The sequence below is a fragment of the Momordica charantia genome (genome assembly GCF_013281855.1).
Source record: "Momordica charantia cultivar OHB3-1 chromosome 5 unlocalized genomic scaffold, Mcharantia_2.0 BLBB01000005.1, whole genome shotgun sequence".
Lineage (NCBI taxonomy): Eukaryota > Viridiplantae > Streptophyta > Magnoliopsida > Cucurbitales > Cucurbitaceae > Momordica > Momordica charantia.
Window position 1 is genome coordinate 1,429,282 of NW_028275163.1, and position 17,299 is coordinate 1,446,580.

A 17,299-nucleotide genomic window follows, 5' to 3' on the forward strand; every position below is an offset into this window, starting at 1 on the left:
CCACAAACCATATTTGATGTCCATACTCCAAAACAAAAAGGATGTAAAAACACCTCCTTCCATTAAGGAAGTGTCCTCGTAGAGAAAACATAAATGCAACTTATAAATATGCACAATCAGGCACATCTTTCTTCATTTCTGAATATGTCACAAGATCCCTTACATGCTCCAATCCAGAATTACAAATATCAAAAACCAGTAAGGTCTTAACAACTTAACCAAGAACGATCCATCATTCAATACATATTCTAGAAATAAAGTTCAGAGGCTGTTAATCTTGATAAACTTTCCTTCCCAGAACCGTAGGCAGTAATGCAAAAGCTTCCATACATTTGTCCACATCCCTACAGGAGCCTCTTTCTCTTATTAAGTCTGTTCCATAAACAGATAACTTGTGACCATGTTATTCCACTTCCACCAATCACTCTTCTTAGAAAAAAGCATGGCGTTCCTCTCAGAAACAAAAGGTCGTCTTCAACATAGAAAGAGTGGGAGGGGAAAAACGAGGAGAAGAAAGAGAAAAAAAGAAACACAAATATAACACAACACAAAAGCGCAGTTTGACTCACATCAATAGTATGAACCAGATCCACTGCTACCCATGTAACTGCTGCCCCCCACACTACGTCCAGGGTACATTGAAGAGTAAGAGCTGCCACCAACCTATCAAAAGAAAGAGACAACATCAAAACAAAAGGAAATTGGAGAAATAAAATGTCAAATTAAAGAGAAAAAAAAAACTATTTCTTACATTGCTACCACGAGATATATAATCACCACCATAGCTGGATGAGTACATTCCACCAACGTCACTACTAAAAGAACCTGAAATCAATCGAGAGCCCATATAAGCGTATAATGTAATTTATATATCAACCCACAAATACATCAATACTCCTCCATATCGACAGCCTAGTGCCAAACAACAATATAAGCCCTCACCTGAGATAGAACTTCGACTATCATATCCTCCAATATTAGATCTGCCAATCCTATCAACAAGGTGACAGGCGAGTTAGTAAAACCACTTTACTAAAAGTCTGAAGATAAATACTAGTATATTTCTCTTATATTTCCACTAATAAAAGTGTACACAATTAATTTAATCATTTATGGCAGTTTTTGCTCTATTTCTCTATGTATTTCTGAGAATGGAGGGAGAGAAGTTGACATACCTGCTGTCATAGGCATCTCCATACTGAGAAGCACCAGCACCATATTCATATTCTAAACGACTTCTTGATTGACGAACACCAGCATCAGCATAAGCTGGAGGCACATCACTCTAAAGTTGGGCAAAAAAATGTCAACAGCGAACGATAATTGCTCATTTACATACAAACTAATATATGATGAGATAATTATCATAAATCTCACCAATGAAGAATACGGGCGTTTTGATCCAATTATGGCATCATAATCACGTGCACGTACATCACGGTAGCTTGGAGGAGGGGGTCTTTCAAACCTTCGGCCATATCCATCATCTAAATAAGCTCTCCTGGGTGCATCTCTACGAGGTGGGTCAGAAAACCCAGGGGCCCGAGAAGCATATTCATCTCTATAGGGTGGATTCCTTTCTGGTACAACCCTGGAGGCATAATCAACAAGAACTCTGCTTCTTGATGGATGCAGCTCCTCACGTCGACCATAATCTCTCTTTAAGTTACTCTTTGAGTAAGAAGCAACTGCACAAAAGATAAAATACCAGTCATGAAGCTTCAATAAAAATATGACATTTGTAGTTCAATAATAAAAGATACATACCAGGAGGTCCCCTGTCATAAGACCTGGCTACAGGAGCAATTTGTCTTCCTCGTACTGGAACTGCAATGACAGGACGTCTATCTCTAACTCCACCAGGCCTCTTTACACTGACAGGTGGGAAATGACTGCCAACACCTCTAACTCCTCGAACAGAAAGACTTCGAGGAGCTGGTCGCCCCCATGAACCCCTAACTGCTCGTCCAGATGTACGCCCAGGCCAAAAATCTGCACGACCAGCATGTTTTCCTTTTCCCCTTTGTAGTGGTCTAGATAATCTAGCCCTCACTTTAGCCTGATAGATATAGAAATTGCAGAAAACAATCATTTCAGAAATAGGTACAAGAGAAGCACCTTAGAAAGTAAATGCCATGAATTCCTCAAAAGAATAGACCTTGTTATCCCCTTCTCCCAGCTCTGAGTTGTTGATGCTTTTTGCACAGGAAACTGCAGCATCATGTGAGTCAAATGTAACAAAACCGAAATCCTTTCTCTTTGCTGAAGGCATATTCCGGGCAAGCTCAATTTTTTCAATCTCCCCATATTTCTTAAGAAGTCCTCGAACAAATTCTTCATCCCATGAGGCAGGTAAGCTATCAACAAATACAGTCTTCACCTGTTTGGGTGACACAACAACAATTGCAACAGTAAGAAAAACATCTCCATACATAAACTAGACATATTTAAAGAGAAAATGAGACTAAATACAAGTGCGTAACCAAGGACACACCAGAAAACTGAAAAGAAAAATAGCGTGATAACTAAAAAATTAAAGGGGCCAGAAAACAAAACCATAAGTAAATAATGAAACCAAGGCAGTAGCTACAAATGAACCCACAACAGGTGAATAATATAATCCTGGAAGATTGAACTTGTTACCCAAAGATAAATTATGGTACTTTGACAAGTTTAAAACAATACTGGGTATACGATAAGTTTGTATCTAAAAGTTAATTTATTAGAATGTTCAAACACAATATTTCCATTGAAGAATGTGAAATAGTTATCTCATTGCTAACCTGTGCCATTATTTCATCACCAGGGTCAATAAAAGAATCAGCAAAAGACACTTTGGCAGGTCTATCAACTCCAAATACCACATCCCTTTTCTGAAGACGCTTGAAGGCATCCATGGCATCTGAACGAGATGAAAATTCCAAAAAGGCAAATCCACGATTTGACCCTTCATTATTACTATCTTCTACCAACGTCAAATCCTCAACATTATCAACTCCATAATGTTTCAACTTCTCCTTCAGCTGGATCCATGTATAGTAAAATATCATAATGTCAGGAAATTCAAAACTCCTTGGAACAAAAAAAACACCTGATCAATGGAAAATGATAAACCCGCAACTTACAGCATCCTTTTTCCATGTCTTGTTTATGTTACCAAGAAACAGGGTATCGCTGTCTTGACTTGGAGTCACACCACATTGTTTCCCATTGATCTGGAATTTCATTAATTTAAATTTTAATAGCTTGAGGTGGTAGGTCCTAGTATTACTATCCTCCTATATAGACAGGAAAAGATTACAAAAATGTCAAAAATACCACTGGGTTCTTCAGCTCTGACACAGCACGTTTTGCCTCTTCCACTGTGGCAAAGCGTAAGAACGCAAAACCTTTATTCTTCTTTGTCTGGGGGTTCATCATTAGCCTCACTTCAGTAACTTCACCAACTGCACTGAACACTTTCTTCAGATCCTCCTCTTTTACGTCCTTGTCTAAGCCTCCAACAAACACTTCAAATTCTTTGCGTTTGCGCCTCTCCTTGAATACTTCATGATGCTCTTCCTCATCAGCATCGACCATGCCAGCATGTTCATGGTCTTCAGCAGCTTGCTGATCATCCTCCTCGCCCTCGGGATCCTCCTGAACATCCTCAACATCTTCTTCACCCTCCTCGTCGCCCACATTGTCCTCAGGTTCCCCATCCCCATCTACCACCTCCTGAACATCCTCTTGTTCAATTTCTTTTTCATCAAACTCAAACCCCCCATACTCCTCGGGCTCAGATTCAGGATCATTATCTTCAAGATCCAAGCGTTCATCCTTTCCATACTCATCATCTTTTACTTCTTCTTCTTCTGAAATGAGATGTGCATTGAAGATCTATCCCGGTCAACAATACACTCAAAAAAAATTCACTGGATATATTAACAAGTAAACAACTAAATCGCAGCCCTAAAATTTGGCATAAAAAAATGTCCAGGTTCTAGTCATGTATACCCACCCACGCATGATACTGACAAAACCTCAATAATGTGAGGTAACCAAACGAGGTCAAGTAGACAATGGAATTACACTCAAGTCCCCAAAAATAATGATGTGATTATATAGGGCAAATACATAATATACCGATGTTCCTCAATATTATTCCAACCAGATAGAATTAGTATGAAGCCCACAATTACAATAAGATCAAACAATAACTTAAAATAAGAGACACGTAACTAGTAAAGAATGCGGATACTTAACTTCTTTCCCATACAAAGACCATCAATAACCATCAATTAATTGTACATACAAATAGAAAAAATCAACGAGCTCTGGCCCTAACAGAGACCCAGTCATATTCGAAAGACAATACTTACTCTTCGGAGGAACCGATTGTTTCGAATCCGATCTGACGTCATGCGGAGGTTCGACCTCCTCGACATCTATGGCAATTGGTTGTTTCTCTTCAACAACAACCGGCTTACTCTGAATTACAGGCTTATCTTCGACGACAGGGCTTTTTTCTTTTTCCTTCACCGTGACTTCCTCACGAAGCTCCTTGGTTTCAACCTCAACCACCGAGACCTCCTCGACCTTCACCGTCTCTTCAGGAACTTCTCGCTCCGGCGGCGGATCTTGTTTCTTGGGCGTCCCTCTGGTAACCCTCCCACCTCTCTTCGACCCCGCCGACGCCGCCCCTCTCTTTACCGTCCTCGGAGGCATCTCGACAATCGCAGAATTATCAGAACAATGACACAGATCTGAAACGTTGAAGACGAAACAACCCTAGAAACTCAACGTCGCGAATCGGGTGGTGGACAATACGAAATCTTCTCGGAAGTTCGAACGATTAGCGAAGCGCTGAAAAATCGACAGGAAGAAGAAACCCTAAATACGATTAGGAGAGAGAAACGAACGATACGGAAGATAGAAAGAAAGAGAGAATATATATAGAGCGGTGGAAAAATTAGAAACCCTAACTGCGAGGACGTGATTTATAAGCAGAAAGGGGTTACTTGCCTGTGTCACTCGGACCACGCCCTTCGCGTGTGAGCGTTTTGATCACCGTACGCTTGCGCGTGTAAAACGCGTGTGATTTAATGCGTTGATTTTTCCGATTAAAATTGGTCTTTTTTTTCTTTTATTTTGACTTGATATTTGATACTAATTTCTAAATCACAAACAATTTATTAATTAATTATACATCTCTACTGTCGGAGACCTATGTCAATTATGAACTATATGCATTTCTTTTATTTTTGTGACGATGAACTCTCATAATTACATCTTTTAATTTATATATTTTAACTTTGATTTTTATTTTAATTTAGTCCCAATAATTTCACAATTTTTATTAGGTTAAATCACAAAATTAGTCCGTAAACATAGCATTGTTAAACACAAAATTCAATTTTATGTCTAATAGATATACCAGTTGAAACAAAAAATAATTTATTATTAGACATAAAATTTAAAGTTTTTAGTACAACAAATGTGTGTGAGGATGTATATTCAACATTTAACCTCTAGAAAATAAGAATTTGCTTTAATCGTTGAATTATGCTCATGGTGATACAAAATTAAAAATTACAAGAGTTATTATATATTTTTTTAATTTATTGACCAACTTACCAACATTTAAAAAGTTTCGGACCTATTAAGTAATTTTACAATTTTATTATTTTATCATTGTTATTGTGATTAAAGCTGAATTGGTGAAGAGTGATGTAAATTCTGATGAAACAAATAAATTACCATAGCGTTTTCTAAATTATAGGCTTATATATATTTTTTGGCTTTTTTTTTCAATAGGCGTCGAAATAATATTAAAATAAAAAATATATATTGTTATCATATAAATCTAGGGCAACATGACTCTGATATCCAATCGAGCCATGTGGATCGATTTTGCCAAAAAGCATGCAATACAAAGTACACAAAGCTCAATGTACACTGCACATGGACATCTCGGACGAGAGACACCATTTCATACATTGATACCACGAGATATATGATCTCCACCTACAAATAGGAGAATGTTGGTGGTCTCCTATCACCTTTCAGGTCAACATTGTGCCCTCACTTACTTTGTTTTTTTATTTTAGTTTCTAACATTTTTTATACATGAAATTGGTTCGGGAGATTCAAACTCATAACCTTATGATAAGAGAGAGGTGTCAATTATCACTGAGCTAGACTTATGTCAATGTATTTCAACAAACTAATACTTATAATTTACTACAAAGTATACATGGAGGAACAAAAATCATTGAATAATTATTATAAATTTGTTGGGACACATTTATTCAATATTATGGTTTCTGTATTTTATTGGTCCATAAATTTACAAAATTTACACTGTGGCATTTCCAACGTAAAAGTGTAATATTTTATAAATTATTTACCACACTAACCTTGCAAAAAAAAAAATTTTATATTTTCATTTTTTATCTTTGTACGAAAAAATAAATAGACGATTAAAGCTTCTATTATTTTTGTTTGTTTAAACAATTGTGGGTTACACGATAAAAATCAACCTGAAACTATGCATAAAATATATGAAGACACAATACAAATTTGGAATAAAATTAAGTGCATGCCTCAACTCGATTTCAATCATATTAATCTATGTGGCTAAGTTTTAGATCAACTTTAGATGACTCATATAGTTCAATCGATTATGACATTCACCACGACTCTAAATCAAATATCGAAAAACGAAACTGTTACCACGTATTTGAACTATGTAACACTCAAAAAAGAGTGTCGTTTCTCTGGCCCATTTGATGGATTAAAGGGCAATATTAAAAATTGTTAAGGGGATAAACTAAATTCCAACATCAAAGTCTCCCTTTGAACTCCTACTCCTATATATGCAATTTGATGTAAAAAAAAATGATGTAGTTGCTTTTTTTTTTTTTTTTTAAATTGTTCTAACAGAAATATTCATCCAGCGAGCTCGAACATAGCTCATTGTCTGCCAAAACATCGCTTCGACTCCTCCATCCTTTTTCAGACTATGTTTTTTCATACTCATAGTCTAAATTCGCCAAATTAACGAACTAAAAAAAAGTTTACGAATTTAATCTTAAATATTCGACTGCGGTGGTAGCAACAGTCGTCGAGCGATGCTGGCAATAGCAGCAGACTCCGATGTTTTTTCACGACCTCTGATGACTGACCCACGCGAACTCCAGCAACGAGCATCCAGATCCGCGACTAACACCAATTTACAGACCAAACAAATATCTAGTGAATATATATTGGAATCTATAAGAATTAAGATTTCAGTTCCACTGGATACCATTCTATTTCTCAAGTATAGCCAGCCAAATAAAAATATTCATTACAGTGAACATTCAAACTTATTTTTATTATGGTACTTAAAAGTGTCCTCATTGGGGTAAAAAAAAAAACTTTTAAAAGTGTCTATTTGATTGAAAGAAAACCAATAATGTTTATGTTAACACATTTATCCACATATTCAAAGCCACATCAAAATACACTTAAAAACTAAAGAACAAATCAATGAACTGAAATAAAAATTAAAGAACAAATTAATGAACTGAAATAGAACTAGAATAGACAATTCAAAAGTAAATGAATTAATTTAAAAGAAGAATTAAAAGAAAAAGCACTCTCACTTTCTACCCTTCTACCTTCTTAAAACCACTTTTAATCACAGTACCAATGCATTTGCTCATAAACTGCATCAAAAAAGGGCTAAAAAAAGGCCTTATTTCTTTCAATGGCTTTGAACACAGAAGCTCAGAAATCCAAAAGAATTTGGCCATCTTTTTTCCTCAAATCCTCCAACAATGAACTCTGCCACCATCAACTAAAGCAGCAGACACTCCCGTTTTAAAAGATACCACTCTGTCAACAAGTTCCAACACCTGCTTCGTCTTGTTCACAAAAAATTGTAAAAACAGAAACAGAGATTGTCGGATTTGGATGAATCAAGTTCATCCGTTTCAAAAATGGCAGATGATATAAACTCTTTCTAGGTGAATCTCGCCATTATCAGATTCTTTCTCCATTTTTGAAGTTTCCTTCCGCCATGTTTGGGAGCTACAAATTTGCAGCAAGTTCAGAATATTCAGACAGAACAAAGAGGAAGCTCTCTCTTTTCTAAACACGAACAGAATGAAACTTTGATTTGCAGAGAACAAACAAACTGAATAATTTACCTCTATATGTGAAAATTTACCAAAGTTTTTATGGCTACATCGATTAGACAATCTAGCTAATCCAGTTAAGGATAAAAAGAGAAAAAGAAACAATGTAAAAAGGAAAAAAAAAAAAGTGGAACAAAGCATGAAAAAAAAAGACTAGAAAAAGAACCTAACTAGGATCATTTTTCGACTTTCAGAAGCTGAAAATCTCTGCAACCAATCATCGTTTGGAAAGAAGGAAGAAAACCCCTTTGGAATTTAAGCAACTTGAGCCCAAAAATGGAGATGGAAGAGAAGGGGGCGGCCAGTTTAGGCCTCAGGAGAAGGGATTCTCTTAGCCTTCTTTTTGTTTTCAGTAACTGCCTTTGCAAAAGCCTCCACAATCCGCTGCTGTGACTCCAGAATCATATCTGTTCGTTTAATCTCCATTTCCATTCTCATGGCTTCGATTTCTCTGGCCATTTCCATCTTCATTCGCTCCATCCTCACAAACCCATCTCCAAGAGCTTTAATGGCGGACACCATCTCTGCAACTGGGTCTCGTTCTCTTTCCCTCTCCCCTCTCTTCCCCGTCACTGGCCTCGCGGGATTCGACTCTCTCACGACTCTGGTTCCAAAATTAACACCCGCGGCGTTCATCCCGGAAGCTGGATTCGAATTGGGGTTCAGTTTCTGCTCAGCTTTCGGGTAATTTTTCAACCCTGGCTGCGCTATACTCACCCCAGTCGGAATTCTAATCCGAAATCCACCGGCTCCTCCATCTCCCCCGCCATTACCACCGCCACTGTTACTCCCTCCTCCACTGCCAATCCCATTCCCATACAATTTCCTCACACTCCGAGTAGCAGAAGCCCCAGCATTCCTAAACTCCTCATACAGCTCCTGATCATCTTCCTCTTCCTCATCGTCGTCCTCCCCACCGCTATCCGACTCCACGGGCTTCGCCGACGGGCCCTTCTCCATGGCGTCCATCCGCTTAAAATGAACCCAAGAGGAAGTAAATCGCGAAAGCGGCATGGTCCGAGCGCGCTGCAGCTCCGTCCGGTACCGCTTCCGCAGCTTCTCCATCTTATGACGGCACTGCACAGCGGTCTTCGGCGGCGACGCGTTAGGGCAGCGATGAGAGACAGAATCCGCAACATCCTGCCAGTGAGTCGCCTTGAGATTCCCGCGGCGGAGCGAGTACCACTTGTCGCGGTAGGAGTCGATGAGAGCAATGGTCTCCTCATGGGACCAGCAAGGAGGAGGAAGCCGGCGGGACGAAGGCGTGGCCTGCGGCGGCGGATTAGACGGTGGAGGCACGGAAAGAGGCAGAGCCTGGAGAGGGTTGGAGGAAGGGGGAGATCCGTCGATCGGGGACGACGGAGATCCCATGGCAGAGGAAACCATGGAGAAACAGTGCGCAGATCACAGATCTGGGAAAACCAAAGGCGGATCGAGGGAGATCTGGGGAAGAAGATGGGAGAGAGAGAGAGAGAGAGAGAGAGAGAGAGGGGGGGGGGAGCGGTGGAGGAGGGAGGAGAAAGCGGCAGGTTTTTGATGGTTGGGAGGCCACCGCTAAGGGGGGAGGGCTAACGTGCGCCGGGGGAGGGGGAGGGTAAAATGCGCGTGCGGCGTAGGGGGAGAGGTCCACGTCTGACATGGCGAAAGGGGATTGGGGGATTGGGATGGCGAGCCGCCGCCAAGGGTGGGTGGGCGAGGGTGGCGTGGGGAGTGGGGCTCGTTTGGTGGTGGCCTTGCTTTTTGTTGGTGGACCGGTGGAGTGGAGGAGCAAATTTTGGGAATTCAATTTGGGGAATTGGTTTTTGCCTTTGCCTTTGCCTTTGCCTTTGCCTTTGCCTTTGCCCTTGCCCTTGCCCTTTCCCATTTCTATGTGGCCGCTGCTCCTGCTAGCTTTTTCTTCTCTCTCTCTCTCTCTCTCTCTCTCTCTCTCTCTCTATTTTATTTTTTCTTTTTGTTGTTTAAGTAGTTTTTTTTAAGGATAAAAAGGGGAATCTAAAAATGGGTTGGTTTGGAAATTATTCTAAATTGGCTGCATTTTAATTTTAGTTTCTGAATTTTTGGGTTGTTTCTATTTAATTGAATTTTCCAAAATTTTTATCCTAACGAGTGTTTGTGTGCTTTGATTTGATTAGTAAGTAATGATTTAACATGAAGTGGCGTCTGTAACGTAGTAAGGTGGGTGGATGAAATAAGGGTGGGAGGGTGGGAAAAACAAAGTGTTACCAAGCATTATATTTGATGGGTTAATAGTGGGGACATGTCATATGTGGAATCTAAATCTTAAGGGTGTAGTTTGAATACTTTAAAACTCGTTGACTAGGTATATATAACTCTAAAAGTTATGTCACCTTGAATCTACATCTAGATGGGCTCGTTAAGGGGTTGACTGGATGGTGTGGATATTAACAAAGTACACGGCGAGGTGGATACCACATTGACTGCCATAAAAAAATAAGGATCATCGACCTGTGACCCACCTCAACATCTATCATACAATTACCACCCTGACTAGAAGTTGCGCCACCTGCCATCTGACATATAGTCGAGCTTGTGTAGTGGTTGATTGGATGCCAAGGTGTTCCATCTCATCCACCATTACGAAATTTGTGAGCATGTGATCCACCTTGACACCTACATTATCATCATAGCTTACTACTTTTACGGAGCAAATATGAATCGCTTGGGTACACGAGTCAGATCCCGAGATTCTATATAAATAGCAAAGTCTCTTTAATAATAGACACTCAGCATTGGTATTGCTCAACTCGACACTACCTTAGTTTAAGTAATAAATTAATAATTAAAACACCAGAATGAACACTACACTGATGTATGTATCTATGCTAGTTATCTCCACCTTAAATCTACATCTAGCTTGGCTCTTTAATGGATTGACTGGATTGTGGATATATAAAAGTTCGAGATGAGGATGCGAGAGCGAGGTGGATAACACCTTGACTGCCATCAAACAAAAAAGATCGCCGACATGTAACCCACATCGACATCTACCATACAGTTGCCAAACTGGCTAAAAGTTGTGCCATTGGACATCTATCATCCACCTCAACCACAGTTACAAAATTTGCAAACTTACGATCCGCCTCGACATCTACCTTGCCACCCTAACTTACTACTTTTACGTAAGCTAAGTGCTCAGGGGCAAATAAAAACTGTTTAGGTACATGAGTCAAATCTCGAGATTCTCTATAAATAGTAAAATCTCCTAAAGAATGGATACTCAACATTAGTATTGCTTGACTCGACACTACATTAATTTATGTAATAAATTAATAATTCAAACATTAGAATGAATACTGGACGTAGATATCTGTACAAATTATCTTGTCAAAAAGTTTCACTTTAGATAAAATCACACCTCAACAATATCAAAATAAAAGTAATAAAATTAAATAAAGAATACGACTTAACCAAAAAAAAAGTCTCCCAAAGTCTCCAACCAACAACCCCTCTCGTTGAAAATTTACGGTCATATTTTTTTTCATCTTTTTATTTTATATTTGTTCGTGAAAAAAAAAACGAGAGAAGAAAAAAGAGAACGGCGAAGAAGCGGGTGGAGCAAAGTCAATCTCTGGAAGAACAAGAACACGAACCTTACCTTACCTGTCGATTTCACACCAATTCTTACCACCACCATATCCTCCGCGTAATTTTTCATCTCCAAATCTCTCTCTCCCGCTTCCACCGATTGTTTCAGATCCTGATCCTGGTCCGCCGTCGTTCAAGGATAATGGAGGCAGCTGCTGGAGGCGGAGGCGCCGGCGGTGCTGGTCCGGCGCCGTTTCTCATAAAGACATACGACATGGTGGACGACTCGGCCACGGACTCGATCGTATCCTGGACCTCTTCGAACAAGAGCTTCGTGGTCTGGAATCCTCCTGAATTCGCTCGCCTTCTTCTTCCTACGTATTTCAAGCATAATAACTTCTCCAGCTTCATTCGGCAGCTTAATACCTATGTAAGTTTCCGGAAATTCTCATCTCGAGGGTAATTTTGGCGTTTCCGTGACTTGATTTTGTTCCTCCTGTTAATTGGAGACGGAGCATGTTCCTTATTGCGTAATTATGATTTTCTTATTGTTGTTTACCTCATTAGGACGATATGTATATATGTGTTTATGCATTCGTCTCATGGCTTGCAGCAATTCCTTATAGTTCAGTATTTACGAGCTTCAATTCATGATTTAACTATTTACGAACCCACGTGTTTTGTTGATGAATGTAATTTCGTTTGTTAATTCTGTTCTTTTATGCTTCGAGATTCTTATATCGGTTTCTTTGAAAAATTAACTCGATCTCCGAGGGAAGAATTCTGGAAAGGCTCAAGCAACTCAGATCTCTCTCTAGTTGAGCTACTACTAAATAATTCTCTCCACTTCCATTTGCGCTCCCAACTTATTATTATGCGATTCATGAACATGTAAAGGAAGAACTATGGGTGGAATTGGTTCGAAGGGTGGTACATAAATGGTTTCGTTGCATCTGTATGGTCATTATGTGCTGGTTATGATCATTCCTATATCCTAGAGTCTTTTGAATGATCAATATTGTAGACCACATTTTATAAGAAAACTATCATATTCTCTCGTTTCCAAATTTTGAAGTGAAAACGGTATTAAAAAGTAGCCAAAACTCACAAGTTTTAATTTTGGTGGCAGGGGTTTCGGAAGATTGATTCTGAGAGATGGGAATTTGCTAACGAAGACTTCATAAAGGATCAAAAGCATCTACTAAAGAACATCCATCGTCGGAAACCAATTCATAGTCACAGTAATCCTCAAGGATCTCTTGTAGATCCAGAAAGAGCTGCTTTTGAAGATGAAATAGAGAGGCTATCACGTGAAAAGGCTACACTTGAAGCTAATATCTCAAGGTTCAAACAGCAAAAATCCACTGCTAAACATCAGGTGCGAGATCTAACGGTGAAGGTGGAAAGCATGGAAAAAAGGCAGAAGAGTTTATTGGCATTTCTAGAAAAGGCTGTTCAAAACCCATCTTTTGTTGAACATCTTGCTCGAAGAGTCGAGTCTATGGACTTCACAGCATTTAACAAAAAGAGACGACTGCCTCAAGCTGATCATCCACAGCCACTCATTGAAAATAGTTTTTTGGACAACCATAGCAGTTCCAGGTCTGAGTCTGGCAATATTTTTCATCAGGATTTCTCACATAAGCTGAGGTTAGAATCATCAACCGTCTCGGATGTTAACTTAATTTCATGTAGCACCCAGAGTTCAAACGAAGAAGGGGGAAGTTCACAAAGAAATATGTCAAAAATAGATACTAGAGGCGTCCAAGAGAATCTTCATTTTGCAACCGAAACATTAGATCTCTCAGACACTGGGACATCATTTATATTGAAGAGGGATTCATCTTTGTCAGGGAAATCGCCTAACGACGAGAGCCCACGTCTGTCGCAACCAAGTGCTAGTTCCAAAGAAGATGGAGAAAGTCACATTTCCTGTCATTTAAATCTCACTCTTGCATCTTCTTCCCTGCGCGTCAACGACACTGCTTGTTCAGTTAGAATGCCACAACTGGGTCAGACTGCTCGAAAGTCTCCAGATTCAAATGGAAAAGAAGCAGACATGAGACTCTTCACTAAGAACATAAATCTTGATGAAAGAACAACGCCATTTTGTCCCCAAGAGAACCTAAGTAACCATCATGGGCCCTCAGCCGCAGCCGCAGCCGCTCCTGTTAGAGCCAATGATTTCTTCTGGGAACAGTTTCTTACTGAAAGACCAGGTTGTCCTGAAAGTGAAGAGGCAAGTTCTAATTACAGGGCAACTTTATACAAGGAGCCTGATGATGGGAGATCGGGCCTGTCTCTTTAACTAGAGAGGTAATTCCAAATCATTTCGAGACACTTTACATAGGTTTCTCTGGTTCTATCATTCACAATGATTTCGACATTCAATTATACAATAAGTGAATTCTAACATAGGATTTTGCAATTACTTCTTATGGTTACTCTTTGATTTGTTAATTGGAGTTACTCGTATTTTGTCGCGACGAGTTCGTCGTGGTACAGCAACAATGTATATTGTTGTTCTAGGTAAATCTACAACTTATTGTTGTATACCCTAGCTTAGAGTTGTCTGCACCACAACTTACCATGAGTACTTACATCTGTAAATGGATGGAAATTTTGCTAATACTCACACATGTGTTCTATATTGAGCTCTTTGCCTGGTTGGCATGGAGTGTGCTTTGTACTTTGTTGGCTCCAATTTACTCGTCTTAGTTCATTCTGATTCCATCTGTCTATTGAACAAAATATACTCTGTCTTGGTTCATTTTGATTCAATCTTATGAATATTGCTGCTAAAAAGTTCTGTTTGTAGACGAGTGATATGATACTTAAATTGTTGGATAACGAATATGTTGCTTCCAATGGCACTCCAGTTGGTAAGAGCTTGCGGTATTTGGTTTAGAGGTCTCAACTTCGAATATTTTGGTAAATATTTCGGTAAGCTTCATACCAAAAATCCTTGATGTCTCCTGGGTCCGAGCCTTGGGATGGGTGCCACTGGGTATAGGGGATCAAAGCTCCAACTCCTAGTTACAAAAAAAAAAAGATAGAGAAATGGATAGCCAAGATGTTGACCAGTGACCAGAGAAGTTTTTATATGCCAAATCTTGTAGATATTAGTGTTGACAAATATTAGTGAAAAGATCATGAAAATGAAGCAATTCAATGAATCAAACAAATAAGCATTTCCTGTTTTCGAATAAGTTGGCAATGTTTATCATTCGAGCTATATTTTATGGTATGATAAAAGCATAGAATGGTCTCTTACGTCAGATATTGAATTATCCATAAATATCTTAGGAAGATTTTTGAGGATAGGTCTCTTATGTCAGATATTGAATTGTCTATAAATATCTTAGGAAAATTTGTTAGGACATTGAAGGCTCGTTTGTAATGTTTTTGTTTCTTGTTTCTGTTTGTTCTATTTTAAATAAAGAAAAATAGGATTGCATGGTCTCAACACTCATGTATGAATACATGATAAAACAAAATCTTTATTTATGTTTGAACAAATTAGAAAATGAAACAAGAAATTTGCTTCTGTTGTTTCCAAAATATTTATTCGATTTTGAGATTATTTCTAAAAAATGAGAAATAAGAAACATAAATAGTTTATCAAATGTTAGAATTATTTATAAAATTAGAAACGAAAAATAAGAAACGAGAACGTTACCAAACGAACCATAAATTTCTAAATGCTTCCGTTGTGAGCGAGTGGTGTTGCTACCGGTGGTTGTGATTAAAGGTTATGTACAAAATGGGAAACAGTCGTAAGTTGAAAATGACGCCCCCGTCCCCACCAAAAGAAAAACAAAACCCAATACCTCAGCCTCTTATTCTTAGAACTCACCAGCAAATGCCCATATTTTATGATGTTTGAAAATTCTCATTTTTTGGTAAAGTTTTGAGCGTTACTCAAACATATATGAAATATTATGATGTAAACCATTTCTAAAAATTGTAAGATTTTTTTGGGCTGATCAATCAGCTTGATTCAGTTAGATTGGGGAATTCTAGAGTCGGGGTGAAATGTAATATCGACGCTTCTAGAACCTTCACCACTAAATCCACCTATTTAAACCTCTCGAACCGTGTAAGGTTCTTCAATTTCTCCTCCTTAAGGCAATTCAAAAGTCCAAGTTTTCAAAGAAGATAAAAAGTCTTCCTTTGGTCGCTGGTTCGCCGACTTCGGAATTAACTCCAAATAAAATGTTCCTCCTTCTGTTTCGCTTGTTTATACACTACTTGATAGCTTACGAGTGCTGGTACCAAGTTTATTATTTGTCCAAGATTAGCATATGTACCCCCAAGAGCATGATTGGTTCATTCAAGCTCTCACCGTGGTAGTTATAAAATGCTAAAAGATCTCTGTGGGTTTTTTTTTTTTTTTTTTTTTTTGTCGTAGCGATGTTGTGGAATGTGGTTGAAAAGAAATCGTAGAACTTTTGAGGACAGCTCTTAACGTACCGCTTACTACTTCTAAGTGGTGTTATAGTTTTAGCAAATTCTTTTGTGATTACTCTCTTTGTTCTATCATTCAAAATTGAAAGTAGCTTCATTCGAAAAGGGATTTCCTCTGTCCCTTGCCCTTAAATTGTTATTTTTGTGATTAATATACATCTTCTATGTTTCTTATAAAAAAAAAAGGATTCCCGAGCAAAATTAATGAAGATTCAAAGAAGTTTTAAATATCAACGTGAACGAAAAGGTTGACAACTATATTTTATCATAGAAATTCAACTTTCTATCAATATGGACATATCGACAGGTCAATTAATATCTCATATCCAACCATAAATAAAAATAAAGGTTAAATTAGAAGTTTTAGTCCATGAATTTTTAGATATGCGTCCGTTCATTGAATTTTAAAAAGTATTATAATAAGTCACTGGTTTTTCAATTGTGTATCTAATACATATATGAACTTTAAAATGTTTTAATTACGTGTCTAATAGATATTTAAACTTGAATTGTATTTAATAGATCTCTAACCTAATCGTCGTTTTTACAAATTCATAAACTTACCAAACACAATATTGAAGGTTTATGGTCCTATTATACAATACAAACAATTCCATTTATATCTAATGCATTCATTGAATTAATAAAAAAAAAAGTTAAATATATCACAAACCTATCCACACAAAATTGAAAATCTATCATACATATTTAAAGTTTAGGATTATACACAAAATTTAAAATTTAAATCTATTAGACAGATTTTAAAATTTATGAACATATTAGACACGAATTTAAAAGTTCGGACTAAACTTGTAATTTAAATGACTAGAAAATGAGACGTGGGAACAAATGGTAATATCATGTCATAAGTGAGGGTAGAATGGTAAATTGACATTTTGCTTATTATTTCTAGATATTATTTCTTTTGTCTAGTGGGCCGAATGGATATAACAAGCCCAGAAACTGATCTGGACAACTTCGTAACGTGGGCCTCTGGTTGGGCTTTAAACTGAAGCCCATGATCGAAACCGTGTACAGTCCGTGTAGCGTACATCGTACGCAAATACCCGTTTCTATAAATAGCGAAATTTTCATTACTTCTCTTTCATACATTTCCCGCTTCT

The 17,299-nt window shown here is 38.1% G+C and overlaps 3 protein-coding genes across 3 annotated transcripts; 1 reads left to right on the plus strand and 2 right to left on the minus strand.

Annotated features, from left to right (window-relative positions):
* Positions 1 to 100: 100 nt before the first annotated feature.
* Positions 101 to 4,953, minus strand: LOC111016019 (RNA-binding (RRM/RBD/RNP motifs) family protein). The gene is made up of 11 exons (XM_088124179.1): positions 4,362 to 4,953; positions 3,319 to 3,854; positions 3,126 to 3,215; positions 2,784 to 3,023; positions 2,159 to 2,380; positions 1,768 to 2,059; positions 1,378 to 1,688; positions 1,176 to 1,285; positions 943 to 992; positions 752 to 825; positions 101 to 663 (listed from the first exon to the last, which is right to left on the minus strand). Exons 1-11 carry the CDS (start codon positions 4,705 to 4,707, stop codon positions 571 to 573), a joined length of 2,364 nt encoding a protein of 787 aa, XP_087980305.1. The 5' UTR covers positions 4,708 to 4,953; the 3' UTR covers positions 101 to 570.
* Positions 4,954 to 8,162: 3,209 nt separating this feature from the next.
* Positions 8,163 to 10,111, minus strand: LOC148211128 (Alcohol dehydrogenase transcription factor Myb/SANT-like family protein). Its single transcript, XM_088124181.1, has 2 exons — positions 10,011 to 10,111; positions 8,163 to 9,980 (listed from the first exon to the last, which is right to left on the minus strand). Exon 2 carries the CDS (start codon positions 9,546 to 9,548, stop codon positions 8,469 to 8,471), a length of 1,080 nt encoding a protein of 359 aa, XP_087980307.1. The 5' UTR covers positions 9,549 to 9,980; positions 10,011 to 10,111; the 3' UTR covers positions 8,163 to 8,468.
* Positions 10,112 to 11,634: 1,523 nt separating this feature from the next.
* AT-HSFA5 (winged-helix DNA-binding transcription factor family protein) lies at positions 11,635 to 14,397 on the plus strand. The gene is made up of 2 exons (XM_022291198.2): positions 11,635 to 12,138; positions 12,838 to 14,397. Exons 1-2 carry the CDS (start codon positions 11,911 to 11,913, stop codon positions 14,014 to 14,016), a joined length of 1,407 nt encoding a protein of 468 aa, XP_022146890.1. The 5' UTR covers positions 11,635 to 11,910; the 3' UTR covers positions 14,017 to 14,397.
* The last annotated feature ends 2,902 nt before the right edge of the window (positions 14,398 to 17,299 follow it).

Bases quoted from the DNA above. Each gene is read 5' to 3' on its own strand.
- LOC148211128 (XM_088124181.1), bottom strand. From the start codon at position 9,548: ATGGTTTCCTCTGCCATGGGATCTCCGTCGTCCCCGATCGACGGATCT.
- AT-HSFA5 (XM_022291198.2), top strand. From the start codon at position 11,911: ATGGAGGCAGCTGCTGGAGGCGGAGGCGCCGGCGGTGCTGGTCCGGCG. The intron at 12,139-12,837 runs GTAAGTTTCCGG...TTTTGGTGGCAG, and splicing joins TTCGGCAGCTTAATACCTAT to GGGTTTCGGAAGATTGATTC.
- LOC111016019 (XM_088124179.1), bottom strand. From the start codon at position 4,707: ATGCCTCCGAGGACGGTAAAGAGAGGGGCGGCGTCGGCGGGGTCGAAG. The intron at 2,060-2,158 runs GTCTATTCTTTT...TATATCTATCAG, and splicing joins TGGGAGAAGGGGATAACAAG to GCTAAAGTGAGGGCTAGATT. The intron at 826-942 runs GTGAGGGCTTAT...GATTGATTTCAG, and splicing joins TAGTCGAAGTTCTATCTCAG to GTTCTTTTAGTAGTGACGTT.